This window comes from Zootoca vivipara, chromosome 10, assembly GCF_965207765.1.
Source record: "Zootoca vivipara chromosome 10, rZooViv2.hap1.1, whole genome shotgun sequence".
Lineage (NCBI taxonomy): Eukaryota > Metazoa > Chordata > Lepidosauria > Squamata > Lacertidae > Zootoca > Zootoca vivipara.
Genome location: NC_142593.1, coordinates 59,914,450 through 59,938,497, shown reverse-complemented (window position 1 = coordinate 59,938,497; position 24,048 = coordinate 59,914,450). Strand labels below are relative to the sequence as shown.

Below are 24,048 nucleotides of genomic sequence, written 5' to 3'. Positions count from 1 at the left end.
TAGACCCTGGCCATTGTCCTGGCTACATGGCGCTCATGTTGTTGTAAGGATGGAGCCACTTATTAGTCAGCACTGAAAGCCTTTCTGAAAAGGCCTGTTGGTAGATATACTAAATCTCAATGTGTATGTGAATTTCCTGCAGACTTGCCAGTCAGAATCATAGGTTTTGAAGGCATTTGATGACAAGAGAACTGTCAAATCTAAATCAATACGCCTTTATGTCTTCAGACTCTTGAATCACTGCTCCTACTTGTAGTCCCCAAACACTGGTTGCCTTGAGTCTCGGTAACAACTCTGTGAAGTGATTGGATAAGCAGCTCATTTACATACTTCCACCAACCATTTCAGTTACTAGCCTTTCTAGGACACATAACATGGTAAAATATTTGATTTTTTTTTTTAAAGGTTACTGCTCAAAAGGGCTGTGCATCTCTCTCTCTTGATTTTGTTGGAGTAGAACCAAAGGTTACTTTTGTGGGGTACTGCTAACCATTTCTGATGACAACTATATTTTTCAATTGACTTAAAACAGTTCATTAGAAATACTTTATTGTCACTGTACCACTTGTTTACAGTGAGATTAAATGAGCCCCCCCCCCCCAATCTCTCAGTCCTTGTTACACTCTGTTGGGAGAGTAGCATTACCAGATTGACTATTAGCATATACTTGCGAGAGCTCCTTAAAAAAATTAAAAATTAAACGGCCTTCTTCTTTCCAGTAGCATTCTTTTGAAATGCAAAAAAGCCCCTCTTGAAATGGAAATAATCTCCCTGGATCAATTAGGAATGTCTCCTTGGTGAAAAATAGGCATTGTTTTGGCTTCATGGGTAGGGAGATGAGGAAGAGACCAACCTTGACTCTGGAATGTGAGGTGTCCCTCTATTATGTGATAAGTAGCTTCTCAAGTACAAAGGTAGCTGTCTAAGTGAAGATGTAGTTCTGCCAGCAAAGCAAGTTGGGATGTGTTTTTTCTTTTATTTTTTACTTTGAAGTCTGCATTACCCCATAGACAGCTGGGATGCAGATACACTGCTAAATATGCATGTATTACTGGATCAGCTGATCCCCTCTAATTATTATGGTAAACCAGGAGGGAGATTTCGGCATTCAGAGTGCCTGCTGACCCTTCTCTCTGAAATGCCAGAAGATAAGAAAAGGAAAAGGGCAAATTCAATTTGGCTTGCACAGTAGCTTCAAAAGATTCTCTCTCCTCTGTTCAGGAAACTGCTGCTGGTTGCTTATAGGAAGCAGCCTGTAATTTTCCCTATGTAAACGGTTCTCCTTTTGCAATCCTTTTTCCTCCAGAGAGATTTTATTAAAAATGCTAGCTTGCATACCTCTTTCAAAATCAAGTGTCCTGTCAGTGATGTGCATTGACTAAGCTATTCTCTTGGGTTTCCCATTTTGATTGACTATGCAAAGTATTTATTGCAACCCAAATACTAGTAGTGAGCTCATTCTCCCAGTGTGGATCATGGTGTAACCAAAATGGCACACCACCCTTGTACAGAAGGCGGGTGGGTGCAGGGTTGGGGGAACCCAAGACTTCCAGATGTATTAAACACTATGAGACCAAACCACAAAATAGCCTGAGTAACGACTGAACACATTTTTGGAACTCCTGTTTGCTGAGGTGGGGTGGGGAATGGGAGGGACTATCCAGGAAGAGAAAGTGTGGCTGGATAAGTGAACAGAAACACAGTACAGTATTTTGTTTCCAGCTATGTCTTTAAAATGCAGTTTCCCAGCATTCCATTAAACTCTGATCTAACCAATCCAGGGTGAGACCATGCAGGTAAGCCCTGGCTTGAGCGCAGTGTCTGGAAGCCGGGCAAAGGTTTGGTACAAACAACTGCATGCTATCTCGAAGTGCAACCTTTTGCCTGCTCCCATATAGATACATAGGTGAGCTCCCGTTGCTTGGTCCCAGCTCCTGCCAACCTAGCAGTTCAAAAGCGCGTCAAAGTGCAAGTAGATAAATAGGAACCGCTGCAGCGGGAAGGTAAACGGCGTTTCCATGTGCTGCTCTGGTTCGCCAGAAGTGGCTTTGTCATGCTGGCCACATGACCTGGAAGCTGTACGCCGGCTCCCTCGGCCAATAATGCGAGATGAGCGCGCAACCCCAGAGTCGGTCACGACTGGACCTAATGGTCAGGGGTCCCTTTTATGTCTTTAAAATGCAGTTTCCCAGCATTCCATTAAACTCTGATCTAACCAATCCAGGGTGAGACCATGCAGGTAAGCCCTGGCTTGAGCGCAGTGTCTGGAAGCCGGACAAAGTTTTGGTACAAACAACTGCATGCTATCTCGAAGTGCAACCTTTTGCCTGCTCCCATATAGATACATAGCTGTATATTTGTGGAGGGGGGGCTGTTTTTGTTTGTTAATACCTTATGTATTTTTGTGTTTTTATGTTATAAACTGCCCTGTGATCCTTGGTTCAAGTGTGGCACAGAAATTAATTATGTACTGTATATAAATAAAATAAATGATTGACATTCACCTTATGGGGAAAAATAAATAGTTGGACAGGACTCTATTGCAGCAAGGGCAATCAACAAAAATATTGCAGATTTTGGCGAAATACCATTTTTTCAGTGGGAAAAAAGGTTGTCATTTAATGGTTTCTAATCTGTTACCTGAGAGACACTCCAGCTCAGAGATATTACACTGTATTTCCAGCATCTGGGTAGGCTTGTCTAAACAAAAATGTTTTTAAGCAGGCGCCAAAAAGAGAACAGTGAAGGCACCTGCTTGATATCATTAGGCAGGGAGTTCAAAAGTGTAGGTGCTGCCACACTAAATGACCGAGTTTCTTACGAATGCAGAAAAGCTACAGCACAACTCCTATAGCAGTGCCAGTTCTGCTGATCAAAGTACAGTAGTCAAGTGGGCACGTGTAGGGTAAGGCGATCTTGTAGGTAAACTGGTCCCAAGTTGTTAAGGGCTTTATAGACTAACAGTAGCACCTTGAACCTGGCCTGCTAGCAGATCAGCATTCAATACAAATCTCTGAGCATGGGTGTTACCGTATATCAGGGGTCAGCAAACTTTTTTAGCAGAGGGCCAGTCCCCTATCCCTCAGACCTTGTGGGGGGCTGGACCATATTTGGGTGGGGATTGAACGATTTCCCCACAAATAACCCAGAGATGCATTTTAAATAAAAGCACACATTCTACTTATGAAAAAAAACACGGTGATTCCTGGACCGTCTTCAGGCTGGATTTAGGAGGTGATCGGGCCGCATCCGGCCCCCGGGCCTTAGGTTGCCTACCCATGCTGTATATGCTGACATGGCCTCAATTGTGCTGAAGCATTTTGTACCAACTGCAGCTTACGGGATCTAGTGCAAGGGAAGCTCCACAGAAAGCCCATTGCAGTAATCCAGCCTTGAAGTAAACAATGCTTGAACTAGTCCGTGACAAGGTTTTCCCGGTCCAGGAGTGGCTGTAACTGTCAAACCTGTCACAGTTGGTAAAGGGCACCAAGAAAGCCACTTAATTAAGACAGATTCCACCATACTATGGACTGAATCTAGACTTGCCTCTCCATTAGCAGGAGACGCCTCCTGGGAGGAATACTTACTGATTCCTCCTTCTCCTGGCAGCCACCAGCACCAGTTTCCATACTGTTCATTCTGGAGAGTTCCCCAGACTTCCTGAATGGCTTTTAGGTGGGAGAGGGGGGAAGACCTCCGTGTTTCCTTCCTCCAGTGTAAGTGGATCTTTGCTCATTACATATCTGGATCTAGCACTCTGCTTGTGGCCAGCCTACCTGCACTCTTTAGATGGAGCAAGTTATTAATGTTGATTGCGGCTGCAGTCTGAATTATATGGTGTTGCCATAGACAACAAGCAGTTGCAACATCATTCTTCTCCCTCGCCCAGTGTTCCCTGTAGAAATTGGGTGGGTGTAATGTAAATATTAAATAATGCTAAGAATTCAGGGTGTTTTCATTAAAAAATGGAATCTGGGGTTATGGAGAAATATTAAATGGAAGGCTGCAGTATTACTTGTAGTACAGCTCTTCTTTTGACACTGTATCAGAAAGTCAATTTATAGCTCAAGGTTTAACTTCTTGGGGAATACAAGCCTTCTTAGTTGCTGACTTTGTTATTTATGAAGGCCAAGAAAAAGAGATTTCTGCCGCAGGGAAAATCTTATTATTTCTCCAATTCCATACTAAGAAAAATGGTATTGGCCAGGAATTTCAGCTGAAGAATCTGATGCCGTTTGGTTTTTCTGATCCTAGAAATGTGCTTGTCAAATTACTGAGAAAACACTGCATTGGTTGTGGCTTGCAAGACACATTTCCCCACATCCGAAAAGCAATGGGAGGGGATGCAGAGGACACGGTTTTTGGTGCTTTTTTGTGGCCACTGTAATTAAGTGAACAGATTTGACTTGAGACCTACCTAGTTATATTCTGAAATCCATATTAGGACAATACTTTTATTAAACCAACCAAATTGGATGCAAGCTTTTGAGATCTCATAAACTTTTTATCGGTCTGGAGAGAGAAGAGCTTGGCTGATGTTGAAGCTATAAGAAGAACAGTGTGTATCTATTTACTTGTTTTTGGTTCCTCCTTCAGAAGGTATAGTTTTTTGCAGCAGCACCATAGGACTGAATGGGGCAGGGAAGAGGACGACGACGATGCATGTACTCTAAGGAGGGGCAGGTTGGGGGCCAAGTACCTACTGCCAAAACAGTGTGTGGATGTTTGCTCCTTTGGGAAGAAGAAGATGCCTCTGCTACCTTTTTGTTATACCCCTGTTTCTCATATTTTAAGACATACCCATAAAATAAGCCATAGCAGGATTTTTAAGCATTCAAGGAATATAAGCCATACCCCGAAAATAAGACATAGTGATAGGCGCAGCAGCAATGCCGGCCGCGGCAGGAGGAGGAGGAAAAACATAAGACATCCCTTGAAAATAAGCCATAGTGTGTTTTTTTGAGGAAAAAATAAATATAAGACGTGTCTTATAATATGAGAAACACGGTACCAGTTGATGCAGTGGTACTCCAAAACTTAATAGGGAGTCTTAAGGACATTTGGCTCTGATGAGTATTTAACCAGCACAACATAGGTGCTTGACTGAGTTATTCTACTGGTTGAGCACCTGCAACAGATCATGCTACACCAGTTCTCTATTGAGAAATATACTATTGCTCCTGCAGGTTGGTATTTATTTTCACATAGATGTTTGAAGGTGGGAATGTTACTTGGCTGTTCAACTTTGTTGAACTGTATGTGTGTGCATGCACACAAATATTACTGCCACACAGGTAAAATGTATGGATGTTGTCTTGTCAAGACAACCATGCTACCCTAGGGAATGTCTCCTGAAAGCCCACATACAGAGAGAACCCACTTTCACATGCAGAAATGTTATTGGGGTTGCAGAGACTAGGCACACAGAAAATGCTTTAGGAGAGGGATGGGGGACCTTTTCCAGACTGAGCACTGCACTCTCATCTGGGCAACCTTCTAGGCATCATATGCCAGTGGTGAGCAGAACCAGAAGCAAAAGTGGGTGAAGCAGTGGTGTATGGTAGGCTAGTTTCTACAGGTGCTCAGATGAATTGTGGGGGCATCCGATAACTAGAGCCTTATATGAAAGTATGCCCTTGATGGTCTCTCAAATACAGTGCACTCCTGGTTTCCTCACAAGATGGTTTCCGAACTCACCTCGTGTGTTAAAGGTGCATGCTTTAATCTTGCCACACTAATCTTCTTCAAAAAAACTATTTCGGTTAACCATTAGTTTTGTATGATTGGATTTCTAAGGTTCACTTTTCCAGTACTATGATTAACCGCTTACATTTCTAGAGAATCCCAGCCTTCTATTCTATTTTCTAAGTGGCCCGTTCCTGCCATAACTATGCTTTGTTTTTGCTGTATGTGTGTTGGAACAGTCATCTCTAGCACTCCAGTCTGTATGGTTGTCTATTCATATTTTGACCAGTGAACATCCCCATCTATTTTTCTTACGACTCGATTGATCAGACCTCGTCTGGGGAGGGATTGTGCAGAAGGAGCCCCAAGACACACCAAACAGTAGGATTCCAGTAAAAAAGCTTTATTAAATCAAATAAACAGCAGTTGATCTAAGTTCCTATTATAACGCTGTATACTTACGTCACCTCAGCTGTCTAGACTGCTCATAGGGGGGGAAATGGAAGCTGGAGTCTTGGCAGTACACTGCAGCTTTAAAAAAGTCTCATCCAACTTGCTTCTGTACTGTGCTCTTACAGCCATGTGTCTGCCATATTTTGCCACACATTGGGCATATTCAGCATTTTGTGTGTCTGTTGCATCAGTGCCAGCATGGCTAGGTGGCCTTGGCCACATCTCCTTGGCAACGTCTTCTGTCTCTCACGGCTTCTGGCCTGCTGCCTAGAAAGAAATTCATATGTACCCATTCACTCCATTCCTCATATCAAGTGTGTTACAGACATGTTATCAAGCATGTCGTGTGTCAATATGCAATCAGTATACACTGGTACTATCTTCCAAATAGTTGGCGTGAGCTACATCACTTTTCAATTTTAAATGTGCTAGAAGTGTTGGCAATTTAACTCGTCAACGTAGGTTTGCCTTTCTGTAGTTGGCTTCCTGTTTTGCTGATTTTTCTTGACCAGCCTGCTTTACCATATAGATCAGAATAAAGGCACTGCCACTATCGATCTGCAGACACCTTAGGCTGCAATCTGAGAATCAAAATCCACTTAGAATAAATTTTCTTAGATATAAGGGACAGAGCCAAGACTTATATAATTTGTTCTTTCTCTTGTCAACCACAGTAGTGCAAAGCTAGGCTTAAGGCTGATGGTGTATTAGAATGTGCCCAGTCTAAAAGGGTGGAATCACACAGGAAAAGGAAGAGTCAAACGGGGTGGTGATTTTGCTGTAGCAGCAAAATGCACACCTAACTTTCTGTATATTTTGTTTTTCAGTATTAGTAGAAAAGGCCTGAGTACCCTTCAGCCTTGCAACATAAAACTCCTTCTTAGCTCCACAGTGTTTTCACAGGCATAACCTAACAGGTTGGATGATAACTGGGCTGCAAAGCCAGAGAAGCCAAAAACAGTTGAAGGCAAAATCACATTTGCTAGAGTGGACTGGAGGGCATACAGTTAACGGGATGATTCCTCCCACTGGATTGGGAGGAGTCCACCTATTAACAGAATGTCCTCCAGTCCACTCTTCAAACAGAAATTCATAGTAAATTATTATGATTGTTATAGACAAGCCCAGGGGGTATGTAGTGGGGAAGAGAGAAATAGTGGTAATTATGTGATCCACTAATTCTGATCATAACTAAAAAGGATACAGTGAGGGGGGGGGGAAGTATTTGCCCTCTGACGAAGAAATGACCAGTCCATAATTTTAATGGTAGGTTTATTGTAGCTGTGAGAGTCAGAATAACAACAGGAAAAAACCCCAGAAACCCAGAAGACAAAAGTCAGAGATTGATGTGCATTATAATGAGTAAAATAAGTATTTGATCCCCTATCAACCAGTCATATGTCAGGCTACCTGGTATCTTCACTTTATGTAACCAGCTGAGATTAGAAGCACCAGCTGTAATCCCAGCTCATTACAGTACCTGTACAAAAGACACCTGTTGACAGAAACAATCAATCCAACAGATTCCAAAGTAGCCCCCATGACCAAGACCAAAGAGCTGTCCAAGGATGTCAGGGACAAGATTGTAGACCTGCACAAGGCTGGACTGGGCTACAAGACTATTGCCAAGCAGCTTGGTGAGCAGGTGACAACAGTTGGTGCAATAATTTGCAAATGGAAGAAACACAAAATAACTGTCAACCACGATCTCATGTCGTGGAGTTGCAATGATCAGGAGAACCGTGATGAAGCAGCCCAGAACTACACAGGGGGAACTTGTCAATGATCTCAGGGCAGCTGGGACCATAGTCACTATGAAAACAGTTGGTAACACGCTACGCCATGAAGGACTAAGATCTTGCAGAGCCTGCAAGGTCCCCTTGCTCAAGACAGCACATGTACAGACCCGTCTGCAGTTTGCCAGTGCACATCTGAATGACCCAGAGGAGAACTGGATGAAAGTGTTGTGGTCAGATGAGACCAAAATCGAGCTCTTTGGCATCAAATCAACTTGCCGAGTTTGGAGGAGGAGGAATGCTGCCTACAACCCCAAGAACACCATCCCCACCGTCAAGCATGGAGGGGGACATATTATGCTTTGGGGGTGTTTTTCTGCTAAGGGGGCAGGACACCTTCACTGCATCAAAGGGACGATGGATGGGACCATGTATTGTCAAATCTTGGGTGAGCACCTCCTTCCCTCAGCCAGGGCATTGAAAATGGGTTGAGGATCTTCCAGTAAAACCTGTAAAAATGGGATGCGGCAAGCTTCCAAGAAGTTCCAACAAAATACAGTTTTGGAAACACTCTAGCTTCACTGGGCTCTGCGTTCAACAAGGCAGATAACCACATGCTGAAGGTTTTCTTTACTCACCAGAATTGCAGCACACCCCATAGAGCATAGAAAGAGCCTTGCTGGATACCACCAAAGGCCTCTCTATTCCATTGTCTTTTCCTACAGTAATCAGGCAGAAGCCCACAAGCAAGACATGTTTGTCCACAAACTCATTTTAAAGACATCTAACTTTGCGGCTACATCTTGCGGCAATGAAAAGATCCCTGACTGTAGTGCATAAAATGGAAATTTAAAGACAAACAAATTCTAAGGTGTTTCAGCACTCCTCTGTAGTATGGAGAAACTTCCCCCCAAGCAATCCGAGACTAAACTGAAGCCTTTTTTGGTTTGAGTGTTCATTGAACAGTCTGCACTGTTAAGTTGCTCAGTTGTGACTGCTAGAAACAACACTTGTTTATGAGAGGTTAGAGTGACATTCCTATATAATCACCTGCACTAGAATATTTATTGAAGGATTGTGAAGCCTTGAGGCAAGCAATAACGTAAAGTACATTATTTGCAGCATGCCCCCCCCCATCTTATTTTTGTTACAGCTATTTATATCTCAGCTTTCAGGATACAAATCCTTACAAGTAGCACTAAAACACATATTTTTAAAGCCACAATAAACAATATCAACCTATAAAATCCTTTCCACAGGGCTGTTGATGGTAAAATGGTCCTGGGGTCGGAGTGGAGGAGAGTGTTACTGGAGCAGGCTCCTGACGCCTTCTTCACTTGCCTCACCTCCCTTTTTCTTGGAGTATTTCCCAGAGCATTATTGGTGGTGAAGTCATAAGCAGGTGTCCTGCTTGCAAAGAGGCCCTACATCAGGGGTAGGCAACCTAAGGCCCAGAGGCCGGATGCAGCCCAATCGCCTTCTCAGTCCAGCCTGCGGACGGTCTGGGAATCAGCATGTTTTTACATGAGTAGAATGTGTCCTTTTATTTAAAATGTATCTCTGGGTTATTTGTGGGGCATAGGAATTTGTTCATTTTTTTCTTCAAATATAGTCTGGCCCCCCACATGATCTGAGGGACTGTGGACTGGCCCCCTGCTGAAAAAGGTTGCTGATCCCTGCCTTACACACAGGAGCTCACACATAGGGGTTATTTTGCAGTCATGCACAACAGGCAGTTGTTGCAAGAATCAGATGCAGCGACGGAGGCTGGGCTGAAAGCACAGGGCTATATTAATCTGTCACTCGAAACAAGTTAAAATTGTTTGCCTAAACAGGAAAACGGTGTCTGCCAATTTTGCATAAGGAGTTTCTGGTATGAGATATGTGCAAGAGTACTTTGGAGCTTCCTATTGAGTAAGATCTAATGCTCTTCAACCTTAGCACTGACTGTGGCCTTAACTTGGAAGTGTAATGAATTGGCTTGCATAAGTACCTCTGGAGCTGCATTATAGTGAGCCTTTGGTCCATCTTGGCCAATGTTGCTTACTCCAGCAGTGACTCTTCAAGTTCTCAGGCAGGGCTATTTGCTCGGCTCAGGTAAATAGGGTTCCTTTTAACTGGAGATGTTTGTGACTAAGGACCAAACTTGATAGCAGGTTTATTGCATGATTGCATTTAGCATTTCTGCATTTATTTATTTTAAGCAGTAGCCCACAGGGTAAGCTAAGCAGAGTAGAGACCAATGTGGATTTACCTCTCTCCTCCCCCACCCAATGACCCATTCCCAAAATGTTCTGTATGCCCTAGGAGGGAATGTTCCATTGGCACAAATGGAGGTTTCTCCCACCTCACTCCAGCTGAGTTTTATTGGGATAGGGTGATTTTCACTGCCGTTGCAGCATGGAGAAAATACTTATCCCTGTCCATGATTTCAGCTCTGCTAGGAGGTCTCCCCACCACCACCAGGGGGTTAAAAAATTAAATAAATAAAACCACACATATGATATGCTAATTGCAGTCCTGAAATGAAAATTATGTCTAGTTTAGCTCTCAGTCCCAAGCATCTCCCATTAAAGGAATGCTGTGATCCCAGTGCTGATCACACACAAATCCCACGAGGCCATGCTTAAAATTTTAAAACTAGATAAATTCATTACAGTAATGCAGTTAACATTGCAGCTAGCTTGACCTTGAGCCTCAGACAGTCTGCATGTAAATTATATGCTGTTAACCACTGAGGGCCAAAACTAGACCCGATATGTCACTTCATGTTGCATCCTTCTTTCTTTTTAAATTGCTAATGGTAGAGGCAGGGAGCCTGATTTTTACCAGAAGAGGAGGATTAGCTTATTTCTCCCCTACTGCAATCCCAACAAGTTGCCTCCATGGAAGCTTTTCTCCAGGGGCTTATGGCAGGTACAGGTCAGGATCATATTTTGTTTTTTGTTTTAAAAAAAATAGCAGGAGAAAGAAAAGAGTTTAAAACCCTCCACTTGCACCAAGGTCCTAATTAAAAATGTTGCTGTCTAATTGCTGTTTAATTGCTAATAACAATTAAAAAGCCAAAGCTGCAACAACAGTAATAATACTGGCTAATTTGTCCCTGACCCATTGCATTATTTTATCAGTTTCTTCTAAAGCAGAGGAAGGCAGACCTGAGACTTGAGGGATAAACTTAGTGTGTTTTTTCTAGGACCTTGGTAGCCATCATTTGGTATGAAAGAAATACATTTTGGATTAAATAATTCTGAGCCCAAGAATTTGCTTTAGATCCCAAAGGCAAACAGAGCTCGGAGTCCTTCCACACAAGAATCTGTTCCTAGTTACCCCAAGCTTCCCTCATTTCAACAGTAGAATTAAAGCAGATGGAGTCATTTTGTTACTCCTGTTATTAAACATAACTGTACACATTGGGGACCAAAAGCATACACCTGGAGCATGTCAAAAATATTTTTGTTGAAATTAAATGTGGGTTTCCTTCTGGTGTGTGGGTACTTGTACCCTTACCAGTTAAGTTTGCATCCTGTACTGTATATATACAGCCAGCCTCTTTGCATCGGACTCGCATTCTGCTGCACAGGAATAAAATAGAGGCTTTCAGGAACAAGCTGCAACTTCCTTCACCTAACCTTTTAGCCATTCTGCATTTGCTCTCCGACGCATCTCCCATTTTTCCTCTTCTGAAAGCGAGATATTGCTGTGCTTCTTAAGGGGCTCTCTTGGCTTTGATTAGCTTCTATTGAAGTTTTCACGCAGGCTCTGCTCTCCTTGGGCACAGCAGGTAGCCTTTGCCTTCTCTTAAAGTTCTGCTGCTCTGCTCCTCAGCTCCCAAAGTTGGGTTTCACTCCTACCACAAATGCGCACTAACAAACTTGTGGAGTGCTTTCTCTGTTGAACGATGGTAAGGTATCCTGCCAGGGTAGATAATGAAACTAGATGACCTTAATAATAATTTAAATAACAATTTTATTATTTATATCCTCAACAGTAAAGTAATGACAACACTCAACAGTAAAGTAATGACATAGTTGTAGGCAGTGCTCATTTTTCTCGAAAAAGAAGTGCCAGAACTGAGTTCTGGCTGGAAAAAAGCCCTGGTTGTGGAGCACGAGGTGCCTTGTATTCCAGTGTTTATTCACAACCTATATCTCTGTATAAGGTACAGCAATACACCGACCATTTACAAGGGTGAGGAAAATGTCTGGCTGAGTCTGGGAAATGGAGAATTAGGAAAGCACAGGGTTTAAGAAACACAACCCAATTATTCACTGAAAGGGAATTTGTTGCCCTACCTGTTCCAGTAATGCAGGCTTGTGTGATCAGCAACAAAGTTTTTGATCTAACAGAAGTTTATGAGCACTGAAAAGAAGTTAAAGGATTTTAAGATTTGCCCCATTGGGCATAATGGTTTTCCTATTTGGCAACTGGAGGGGACTTATCTTTCACAAATACTTCTCTCCCTGCTCCTCTGGATTTATTGGATGCACTCTTGTATGCATAATTGTGGGTGCTCAGCACAAAATTATAACCGATGATGGTGTTCCAGCTTATTGGAGCACAACTGCTTAAATTTTGTTGGTTTTGGTTTCTGCATTTTTATCCTGCCTTTCAAACATGCTCCCCGGTCAGCTTACAAGGTTTCAGAATAAAATACATAATGAAAATCTACAACCACAAACAAACAACAATTCATGGTAGTCCTAATGAAACAGTAAACATACTCAGACAACTAAAACTGGAATTAGGCCTGCCCCAGTAGCCCCACTGGGACCCTCAGGGTAGTTTTCAGAAGAAGAATAAAGTCACAAGCCATTTTTAATGATGCTGCGCTAGAATAACCTGCAAACAAAATGAGTTTACTTCAAGGAACTAAACCCTGGTACATACTGTTCGCTGTGTGTGCACACAAGAGAGTGTGGGATGGCCACACAACCTTTTAGTCAAACCCACCCTTGACATGTGACACTTTTTTCCTGAAGTGGAAAGTCACAAATGTTTTTATCTTTTTGTTTGTCCTTTTATGCCCCTTTCCCAACGCTCCAGTATCCTTTTGAGATAACGTGACTAGAACTGGAAGTTAGGTAGAAGTGGAAATTTCTAGTCTTCTCCCCTTGGATCCCTGGAAGACGGGGAGAGGAGTATGCATGAGCCAGAGACTTGCCTCTGCTTGTTCTGGATCCTTCAAACCACAGTTGGAAGAATCCGCTGAACTGAACCTTTGTCTTTTCTGATCTTTATCTGTGTGCTTCATAGGTACCAGGTGTTGTAGCAACAATTTGTTCTAATAGTAGAGGGTCTTCTTCCTTACCAGAATATGCTGTTCAGACCCGTGAGCGTAATTCATGAAGGTCTTGCCTGTAAAGCTAAAGAGGAAAGAAACTGTGTGCTGTTTAAATTATTTCTTTTTAAAAAAAAAGAAAAATAACAAAAGGTTTTATGGTAGAGGCTTCAGTGGCTTGTTTTCAGTAGTTTATTGCTTGCTACCCACTATTCTTCTTGGTCTGCTTTCGGAAAGCTACAGGCAACAAAGGCAAGGGCTTGGGTGTTTCCTCAATCTGCAGTGTTAATGACCTGATATATGCCATGGAAAGGGCACAAGCACCCCCTTATTATTTATGAGGGAACTCATGCAGGCAAAAAACAACAGAATGGGTTTTCACAGAAGTATTCCATTGTGCACAATGGGGCTCATTTCCTAGAATGGAACATTAGGATTGGAGTTCACCCCTAAATTGGAGCACATTTTGGGTTGCTCGTACTCCATAAATATTTAGGATTGAATGCAATGAAATAATTTCACAAGCAGAACATTGGTGTCACAGTGGGTGGCTGCACGAAGATGTTGACCCTGTGCATGGAAGGAATAAGGAGAATTCCATTCTAAGGCTCATTATGGAAGGAATGGAAAATAAAACTACCAATATAATAATTGGTCACACTTGGAATACTGGTGTATAGTTTTGGTCACCACACCTCAAAAAGGATATTTGTATAGTTGGAAAAGTTCAGGAAAGTGCATCAAAAATGATCAAGGGGATGGAGCAACTCGCCTATGAAGAAAGATTGCAGCATTTGGAACATTTTAGTTTGGAGAAAAGATGAGCGGTGACATGATAGAAGTTTATAAAATCATGCAGCACATGAAGAAAGTGGATAGAGACCAGCTTTCCTCCCTCATAGCACTGGAACTTGTGGACAGTGAAAGAAACCGAATGTTGGAGGATTCAGGGCAGATAAAAGGAAGTCCTTATCCATAGTTAAACGATGGAACTCCCTGCTATAGGAGGCAGTGATGGCCACCAACCTGAATGGCTTTAAAATAGGATTAGGCAAATTTGTGGAGAAGAGGGCTATCAATGGCTACTAGCCAGGATGGCTGCACTCTGCCTCCACAGTCTGAATCAGCAATGCGTCTCAATACCAGTTTCTAGAAACCACAGGCAGAAAGAGTGCTCTTGTGCTTGAATCTTGCTTTCAGGTTTCCCACATGCATCTGGTGCCACTGTGAGAACAGAATACTGGACTAATGGGCCATTGGCCTGATCCAGCAGGCTCTTCTTGTGTTCTTTTCAGCAACCCTTGTGTGACCATTTCAGATGCGCCATGGTGTTTGCAACATTCAAATTCCCTGACATTGTACTGTGATCCTGGCTGGGTCAAGAGCTTGGATTGCACAAAGTACTGTAGATCTGTCCCCATACGGAAGAATGGATGCTTCTCTCTCTCAGCCCCCAGGATGAAACACTTGCAGACACGAGAATAGACGTGCGTGCTTTAGACAGTGCAACAGCACATGCAGTGCCTCCCAAGTGATTCCTTCCACAGTATGTCAAGGCGGAGATGTACTGAAGATGCTGGGAGGGAAATTCTGCATCTTCCACCCGCCAGAGTGCATGTCGGTTGAGTCACTGGCAGTTGCTGTTCCATATTTTCCCTGCAGAAAGGAGCAGACAGAAGATGCCGTCACTGCTGTTTGCTTCTGTTCCCAGCATTGAATGTGTGTTGATGAAAAGGTTCCGCCTGCTCCCAAAGAGCTGCTTTGTGGCCACTTGCAATGATATGTTCTGAGGCTTGCTTTTGGTATAACTTGCATTGGAGGGGGGGGGGGCTTGAAATATTTTTGTTTACTAGGGCCAAGCCCAAAATTTTCTAGAACAGGAAACCTGGAGCCATAGACATCTCTTGAACGCAGTTTAGCAGGGAGCACAATGACTGGAATTATTTCAGAGCCACTTCTGAGCAGTTACTGGAGCTTGGAGAAATGGCAGTTGGCAGAAAATAAATAAAGCTGGGTGTGTGGCTTGGAAAATTAATAGGGCTGCACTTGGAGTTTTCAGTCCATTCTTGCTAAGCACTGTGGAAGTAACAAAAACATGAAGTCTCCACTTGATTTGCCCCTGTGTAGTTCATATCCCACAGGTTAAGTGAAGTATCATCGGAGTAGAAGAGTGTCCGCAGACTCCTGAAAACAAAGGAGTTAAAAGCTGTTGCATTAGTTGGTGTCTGGTTTTGGCAGCAGAGATGGGCTACAGGGGCTGGGTGGTGGGGTGTTGGAAGTAATGTCTGGCCAAGTCTGGCAGAAGAGATGCAGAAATAGAAATATTTCATGCAGATGGAGGGGGGGGGAAGAAGCATTTGTGATTCCTCACAAAAAGTCAAAAGGGAATGAAAATACAGTTTTTGTTAAACATGTAGCCTTAGTGCAGCCTGGGCAGTCTGTGGCTGATGTGAGCTGCAGTCCAAAACATGGAGGGCACCAGGCTAGTGAAGGCTGCCCCCCCAAAGAACTGGCAAGTTACCAGCTATTAAGAGGCTGTGTTCCTTTAATCATTCAAAAGGGAACAACGCATGTGAGAAAACTGCATGTGATGAATAACAATTGCAGAACACAATCTAAGCTAAAGTACCAATAATGTTAGGCATGTTGGCGTAGTCCTGTTGCTTTTCAGGGTGGCTTAAAATGCTCTACTGTCATAATCACACTTTTCTTCAAGCATATTCTGTGCACAACTAAGGGGCTTGATGCTGGAAGAAGGGTTGGTTGGTGTTATGGTTGCGGCATTCTGGAAAAACCATGTCACTCCGTTTCTCATATTGTTGGCAGGGAACCTGTTGCTTATGCACTCTACCTCTTTCATAATCCTCTTGCAATCAGAGTCTGCCAAGTCAGGTACCTTTTTGCATGAAAGGGAGCTTGGTATATATGCAGTAAAATTGGGGGTGGGGTGGGGTGGGATTGAATGTTGCCACCCTTACAAAAAAGACATATTCTAATTTTCCTCCACATTGAGGTCAAGGGTGGTGCTTCCGTTGGCAATATTCCTTGAATTTGTAATCCACAAATCATGCATCAACACACAAGGTTGTCTGTTTAGTTTCTGGTGGGAAAAAAGGAATAGGTTTTGTCAGTCTGCTCTAATTTCGGCCCTGAGGTTGAGTAGCCATGGTTTGTTGGTAGCAAGAAAAGATAAAAAAAGTGTTCCAGCTCCTTAGGAACTGACAGGCCTATTGTGACATGAGCTTCAGGGCAGCAGCAGACTCTTTCAGATGTTTTTTTAAAAGAATTAAGATCATTCATAGCTTTGAAGTTGGCACTGATTGGATTTTAGAACATTTTAAATCAGCAGTGGAATTCTGTGTCTCGGTAGCATGTGTTAGGGGATTCCATGGAATAATATATCCTAGAATGAATGCAGTGTCTCATGGATATTGTGCAGATTGCATGGAGGAAAGAGTTTTCAATCTTTTTTTTTTCTTTTTCTTTTTTGAAGAGAACTTTAGAGCAATAAGAAAAGCACCTACCGGTAAACAAGCCTCTAACAAAGGGATAGGAAGTGAAAATTCTGTCACAAGATTCTCACAAGATCCAGTGCTCTCCGTTTCTGTGGGTTCTACATAGAAGAGCTTCTCGGTGGATTGTGCCCAGTCAAAACCTATTTATATCCACAAGCATTTTATAATTTTAAGATGGAATTAGTCTGCGTTGATTCTTTTATCTTTCTCCATGTGTTTGGTGAATATGCTTTGTTGTTTTTGGTATGTTGTAATTTTCATAGGTATAAATGAAGAGCAGGTAAAATAATAATAGTAATTAGTTACTAAATCATCAGCTCCTTGACATAACAGCAATGTCAGTCCGTTGGGGCCAACTCTATGTTAAGCGTTGACATCTTCTAGGAATCAAAGTGAATCAACCAAAATATTTTGTACAGGCTGTTTACCACCTTTCACAGCTTAATGAGTTTCGGACATGACCAGCCTGGAGTGTATTTTATCTAGTGACCTTGAGATGTAACTGCCCCCACTCCCGGTATTCTGTTTGCAGCCTCCTGGATGATCCATCATAGAAGTCTGCAGGCCAACATTTTTAAAAGATAGCAACCTTAATTCAAAGTGAACTTAAAGTATCTGGACTCTAACCTCTTGAATATAAATCAAGTATGCTTTTCCTGCCTCACCAAACACAAAAACCAATATGTTGTCCCAGCTCTGATTTAGAGGGTAGATAACATTAATGACGTGATATCTTCTCTTCTCCAAACATAGCTGATGGTTTTCCTTTTCTTCCAACAGGATCCAACAGCAGCCTCTATATCTGACAGAGACTGTGACACGAGAGAGGGAGAAACTGTAGCTATGAATTACAAACCATCCCCCCTACAAGTGAAACTAGGTAGGTTTTATGCATCTGGACATATGTTGAAGGAGCTCTGTGGTTTGGGTACTTGGCTATGACAGTTGCACATACAGTGTTACCTTGGTTCTCAAACTTATTCCATTCCGGAAGTCTGTTCCAAAACCAAGGCATGCTTTCCCATAGAAAGTAATGCAAAACAGATTAATCCATTCCAGACTTTTAAAAAACAACCCCTAAAAACAGCAATTTGACATGAATTTTACTATCTAACGATACCATTGAGCCATAAAATGAAAGCGATAAACAATGTACTGCAGGCACACAATCATTAGCTGAACTGGGTTCCACACAGTCACAAAAACAAAAAAAGAGCCACAAAAACGCAAAATAAATAGCAAAAACAGCATAATGCTCAAAACGGAAGTGCGGCACTCAAATCAGAAGCGTAAGACTCAAAATGGAGCACATTCGGCTTCCAAAAAAAGTTCACAAACTGGAACACTTCCTTCCGGGTTTGCAGTGTTTGGGTTCCAATTTGTTTGAGTACCAAGGCGTTGGAGAACCAAGTTACCACTGTACTTAATTTCCTAGAACTTGTCTCCATTTTGTTTTCTTATTCTCTCTCTGCCTCTCAGGGCAAATGTACACTGGCAACATACACTTGTTTCGCCATCATCTCTTTTCTTTAAAGAAGGTTTGAAACTGCATGTGAGAGTTTGGGGGGGGGGGGTAAAGAACAGAACACTTGTTACTCACACGAAGCTGCAATTCTCAGGTTTTGGGCTAGAGGAATCTATGACAATTCATCTTTGTATGGAGCGGGTATGATTTAATGGTGTACACATAGAGCACTCTTTCTCCTCCCCCATAAGAACCTGGTTGTACCAAAGACCTAGTCCAGTATCCTTCCCCCCCCCCCCACACACACAGATTAGAAACCAGCAAGCAGGACAGGGGGACTGCTGATCCTCAGCAACTGGTATTCAAAGAGGTAATGCCTTTGATCCTGAAGGTGGAATCCAGCCATCATGCCCAGTAGCCATTGAAAGACACATTCTCCATGAATCTATCTAGTCCCCTTTTCAAACCGTTCATATTTGCCATCTCCTCATTTCATGGTGAAGTCCATAAAACTATATACCATGAGAAGAAGTACTATCTTTTGTCTGACTGACTGACTGACCATTCAGCTTCATTGAATGACCCCAGGTTCCAGTATCATAGGAGTGGAAGTTGTGTCACTGATAGGAGCCACCAAAGGTTTTACCATTTTTATTAATTTATTTCATAATATTTTTTTGCACCTTTTGATTGTAAAAAACAAACAAACAAAACCTCAATGCAGTTTACCGAAAAATAAAACACTTAAATTGATTAGAATTCACAGCCATACTATAAAGCACCCAAAAATTGAAATACTAAAACAGATTAAAATTGCCTCAACTTTCTAAGCATCTGGGTAGGCTCATCAAAACAAGAATGTTTTAAGCGGGTGCCAAAAAATACAGTTAAGGCGCTTGCTTGATCTCAATAAGCAAGGAGTTCCAAAGTGCAGCTGCTGCCACCCTAAGCGATAGAGTTCTTACAAATGCAAGCATGACCTACTATTGGAAATTGATGTACTATGCAAAAGGCATATAAATAGATATGGCGGAAAATGTTTGTCTCCAGTTGCTGTGGGTCACTGATAATATTGCAACCTTTAAGACACCTTTTTGTTTGGATGCCTTCTTCTAAAACTGGCAGTGTTGCTTGCTATCCATATCAGTAGGATTTTCCCTGTTGCCCCTTCCCGGCTTCTGTTTGGCCATCCCCCTGCCCCCATTTATTTCTACTGCTATTCTGCTCTTATGCAGGTCTGCCAATGGCCTCCCTCCCCGCTTAGGGACTGATAATTTTATGTTGTCTGTTTGCTTTGGCATTTGTACGTATTTTGGGTGACAGGTCATTTTTAAGGATAGGCACCTTGTCATTTGTTCGGAAAGTTATATGGCAAATGGTAAATGACATAGCCTTGGGAGTTAGAGGCAAGAGGGCTCATCTGAACAGATGCAAGGCATGAAATTTATAATGGCAAGCCAACGAAAACATGTCAGAGCTGGGAGGGGGACAAAAGGTATCAAAATCATTCTATAATAACAAAACGTCTTTGAAAGTCCATTTTGTAGAGCAGCAGACTTGGGGGCGGGGAGCAATTCCCAGAACTGCACAAACTGTTTTTAATGAAGCTTATGCAATTTTAAGTAGACCTTCTGGTTTCTAATGAATCTATTGACTCCTTGTCGCCTCTACTGAATACCGTGTGCTTAACTTGTAAAATGCTTATTAGAAGATCTAGTCCTAGAACGGAAAGGGAAAGCAGGTGAGATTCTTCAGATGTTCTACCAACCCACTATTCTTAATACTTTGCATTTACATTGCACATTAATTTACATGCATTATCTCAGTAATCATTAGACGGGGAGTAGGGAACCTCCAGATGTTGTCGGACTGCAGCTGCTATCAGCCCCGGCCAGCATGGCCAGAGGTTGAGTTGTCGCCCAGCAGCTTCTGGAAAGCCACAGGTGCCTCATTCCTGCCTCAGCAGAATCCTGTAAGGTTTAGCATTATTTGTATGTTGCAACTCTGGGATTGAGGCAGAAAGTGTGATTTTCCTAAGGCTACCACATGAGTTTGATAGGAACTGAGGGTTCCAGGTTGGCAGCTCCGTCTCCTATAGCATTTAGATTTTTCTCCCACCTCCCTGTGTGGAGCATGACTTTCACTCCACAGTAGTATGGGAAATCCAGGGTTTAATGCAAGATCAAGTAATGCCACTATGCCCCCCCCCCCAGGTTTGAACTAAACAACGCCATGAATTTTTGTTATATCTTGCAGGATGAGGTGAGTCACCCCAACTAAGTATGAGGCCTCCAGTGCTGAATTGCTACAAGCTTGTCTTGTGCTAATATTGGAACACTAAAGTATTATGCATTAGGGGCTGCCAGTTGTAAACCAGAATTCCTTCTCTTGGCTCTGTTATCTGCACTACTGCTACTTTAAAAGTGCTTTGATTGTCTACATAGTGTGGGTAAAGCACCTATTTTGGTGGTGATGGTTATATCAGAACATGAGCTGGAAAGCTGCAACTAAATGTATATGTACATTGCAAGAAATTAATACTACTAAAGCCCTGGCCTGTTCGCTGTGTCCTTCATTTCCACGTGTCATCAGGAGCTGTATTAACATGTGAAAACCTTAAAGCCATACAGTCTAGAAACATATTTGTTTCAAAATGAAAGCCAAGGTTCACACATTTCAAGCAGATAATTGTGCACTGAGATGTCCGGTTCAGAATTGTGTAGGCACATAATTCCTCCTCCCTCCCATGAAGTGGTTGTGTTAACTCCAGGCTTCAGTGACCTCAGGTTAATGGATTGCCTCTCCTTTTCAGAGGCTGTCTTTGCGGATGTCAAAGGAGTGATATGTTTGGGGAAGTAGAAAGGAGGCAGCAGAGACTGACTTGTATGTGTCATGTGATGGCCTTGTCTATTGAATGGTATTGATCCATCAGGGGTACTAAATTGCTCTGCTGACTGGAAGAGGAAATAAGGGAAGGAAATACTAATCATTGTCCATTCAGAAGGTGACACAGTTCCAGCATTCAAGATAATGGCCTCATGTTCATGTCTTGACAGTTTGAAATCTTGATTGATGCACCCCTGACTTGGGAAAGGGAACGTTCATCCTCCTCCCTGCATCTCCCAGTGTCCCAGACCAAATGCTATTTTTCCTCAAGCATACCTATGCGTTTGGCCATTATGGGAAATAGAATAAACATAACTGTATCAAAGAGCAGGTATTTCCAGCATCGCTATGAACCCGCCGACCCCCCCCCCAAAAAAAACTTATGAAATGCTAATAACATAAGAAAGACCTCTGGATTGGCCCAGTGGCCCATCTAGTCCAGCATCCTGTGCTCACAGTGGCCAGCCAGGTGCCTATGGGAAGCTAGCAAGCAGGACTTCATTACAACAATTCCCAGCAACTGGCATTTAGACATGGAGGCAGAGCATAGCCATCGTGGCTACTAGGCATTGAAAGTCTTTTACTCCGTAAATTTTGTCTAATCCCTTTTCAGAGTAAAGTTCAGAAATGGATTTGATAGCATAAGAAACATGTCATGGTCCATCTGGTAACAATAATGTGAGACATCAGGAAAATCAGCCTGCTTGTTTGAAGACTAGGCAACCACTGTAACACCAAACTTTAAAAATGGCACTGGGAAATTGCAGGCCTCTCTGCATGGTATCTGCGCTCAGTGAACTGCGCTCTCACAGTGGTGAGAAGTGAACAATTACACACACACACACACACACACACACACACACACACACACACACTTGCATCCCCTTTGGGATTGCTGCATTCTGCTTATGAATCATCTGGAGTTAGATTGGGCAGTAAAGTAGGAACGTTTTTGGTGACATGAATTATTAAGTATGCCAAAGCCTTGAAAAGACACTGAAAGAAGGGGCAAAATACATTGGGACATACAGTTTCTGGGTATGCTGTGGACTTATTCAGAATTTTTATGAAATTCAGTTTTCCAGGGTTAGCATCCGGTCCCCCATAAGGCATGGCGAGGCAGCTGCCTCAGGCAGTGGCATGTTGGGGGACAGAGCTATGTGCCCTTTGCAACCTCTACTTCACATTAATGCACAACGTATGGAATTTGCTGCCATGTGATCAGCATCACTGCCTTCGATAGCTTTCAGAAGGAATCAGACATATTTGTGGAGAATAGGCAATATTCTCTGCAGCTATTAGTCACAAGAGCTCAATGGAACGTTTTAGAGTTTGTATAAGTGGAACCTGCAACACAGTACTGCTGTGTAGAGTGCTGGTGTTCAGAACTCAGCCGTTCCATCCCAGCCCACTCTCCCCCTCCCATCTCTGACCCAGTTTTCAGCCCTCCCTGCCCCCCCACCCAGCAGTGGGTCAGCATTTCATAGCACTGAGTGTGCTCAATCCTTGTTAGGCTGTTTTGGTTTCTGCTTTTCTTTTTCTAAATAAATGACTGGAAAAATCAATGCTCTTTGTGTGGTATCTCTTGTTGATTTCTTGAGTACTGAAATGTCCCTAGCATCTTCCGTAATGGGGCAATTAATGCTGATTTGCTATTTTTGGGATCAGGCTTTCTGGGCGGACTCTTCTAATCAAAAGGATGCTATAATTTACCTGCTTGGCTTCTAGCCCCTATCTCTAAAGCTGCAGCTCTCCTTTTCCTCAGATTTAAACAGGGACAATTCTCTTCCCTTGAGGGACTCTAATTCCCCTTTAATCCTTTCTCTTCCTTTACGGCAGAGAATAAGTATTTGTAGAAGCCAGAATGCTACCCCATCAACGAAAAGTGCTATCTCTCGTGGGTGGACCAGACATGAAAGGAACAAATTCAGGGTTCCCTATGTTGCTTAGAGCTTTATACTGTGTACATTCTTAGATGAGAAGTTGGGGGTTTGTGACCCTCCTGGTGTTGCTAGACTGCAACGTCCAGCATCCCTTACTGTTAGTTATGCTTGCTGGGCTGATGGGAGCTGAATTTCCACAATATTTGGAGGCCCTAACTTATGGCTTCTCTGCTCCAGTTCATAGAAGCAACCTGCTTGCTTTCTCCTCAAAAAAGCCCGTGCTATCCCTGGAAGCAGTTCCCACAGCCCTGAGTAGTGAAGCAGAAATCCAATTTTAGCATCTTTTGTCCTGTTTCTTACTTTATTACCTCCATAGGCTTGTTCAGACATCAATCATGCTTGCATACAAGATGCTGAAAGCACTTACCTGTGGCAGTGCTCCATGTGCAATAGGAAATTATGGAAAACCTGAAATTTATTTATTTATTTATTTATTGAATTTATATGCTGCCCTATACCTGGAGGTCCCTGTGGGTTGTTGTTTTTTATTTTTAAATCCAACGTACCTGGCACAATTGCTTAAGTTTCCCAAGGCTCGGGAACTTGTCCCTTGTTACCGGTATATGAAGCCTCTGACATGCTCCTACTGGCCGCCTCCGCACATCATGATAATGTGCTTCTCCCTTACTGGGCAGGTCCCTGCACTGAACCTGGACCATGGTTTGCTTTTGTTCCAAACAAACCACAAGGAGTAAGCCCAGAAGTAAACAAAGAACAAAGACCGTATGTGGACCCAGATGGCATGTCATAATATGGCTTGTTTGAGCTACACAGGAGCCACACAGACTGGGGGAGCTGTGCAGGGACCCAAGTGGCACATTTCCAGTTGTATCATGGTTTTTGTGGTGAATGAACCAGGCCACTGAAAGAACCTGTGTTTAATTGTACTGTCAGAAAGACACAGGAACATTCTGTCCTACTTGGAGCTCCTCTTCTCCCCACCTCCAATCCAACAGTCAATTTCCTTGGTATCTCCTTGCCTTCATGACAAGGGTAACCACCCACAGCTACCAAATATTCCCAAGCAAGGCAACAAAGCCAATGTTGTTGCCTCCATTGCATCCTCATTATGCAACGTGGCTTGACA

At 42.8% G+C, this 24,048-nt stretch overlaps 1 protein-coding gene across 2 annotated transcripts in view; it reads left to right on the top strand.

Annotated features, from left to right (window-relative positions):
* FAM219A (family with sequence similarity 219 member A) overlaps positions 1-24,048 on the top strand; it is a 65,757-nt gene that overhangs the window by 12,249 nt on the left and 29,460 nt on the right. For both annotated transcript variants that reach the window (XM_035100521.3, XM_035100520.3), the window contains exon 2: positions 17,448-17,547. In XM_035100521.3, the coding sequence (XP_034956412.1) occupies positions 17,448-17,547 (100 nt within the window). The remainder of the gene's footprint in view (positions 1-17,447; positions 17,548-24,048) is intronic.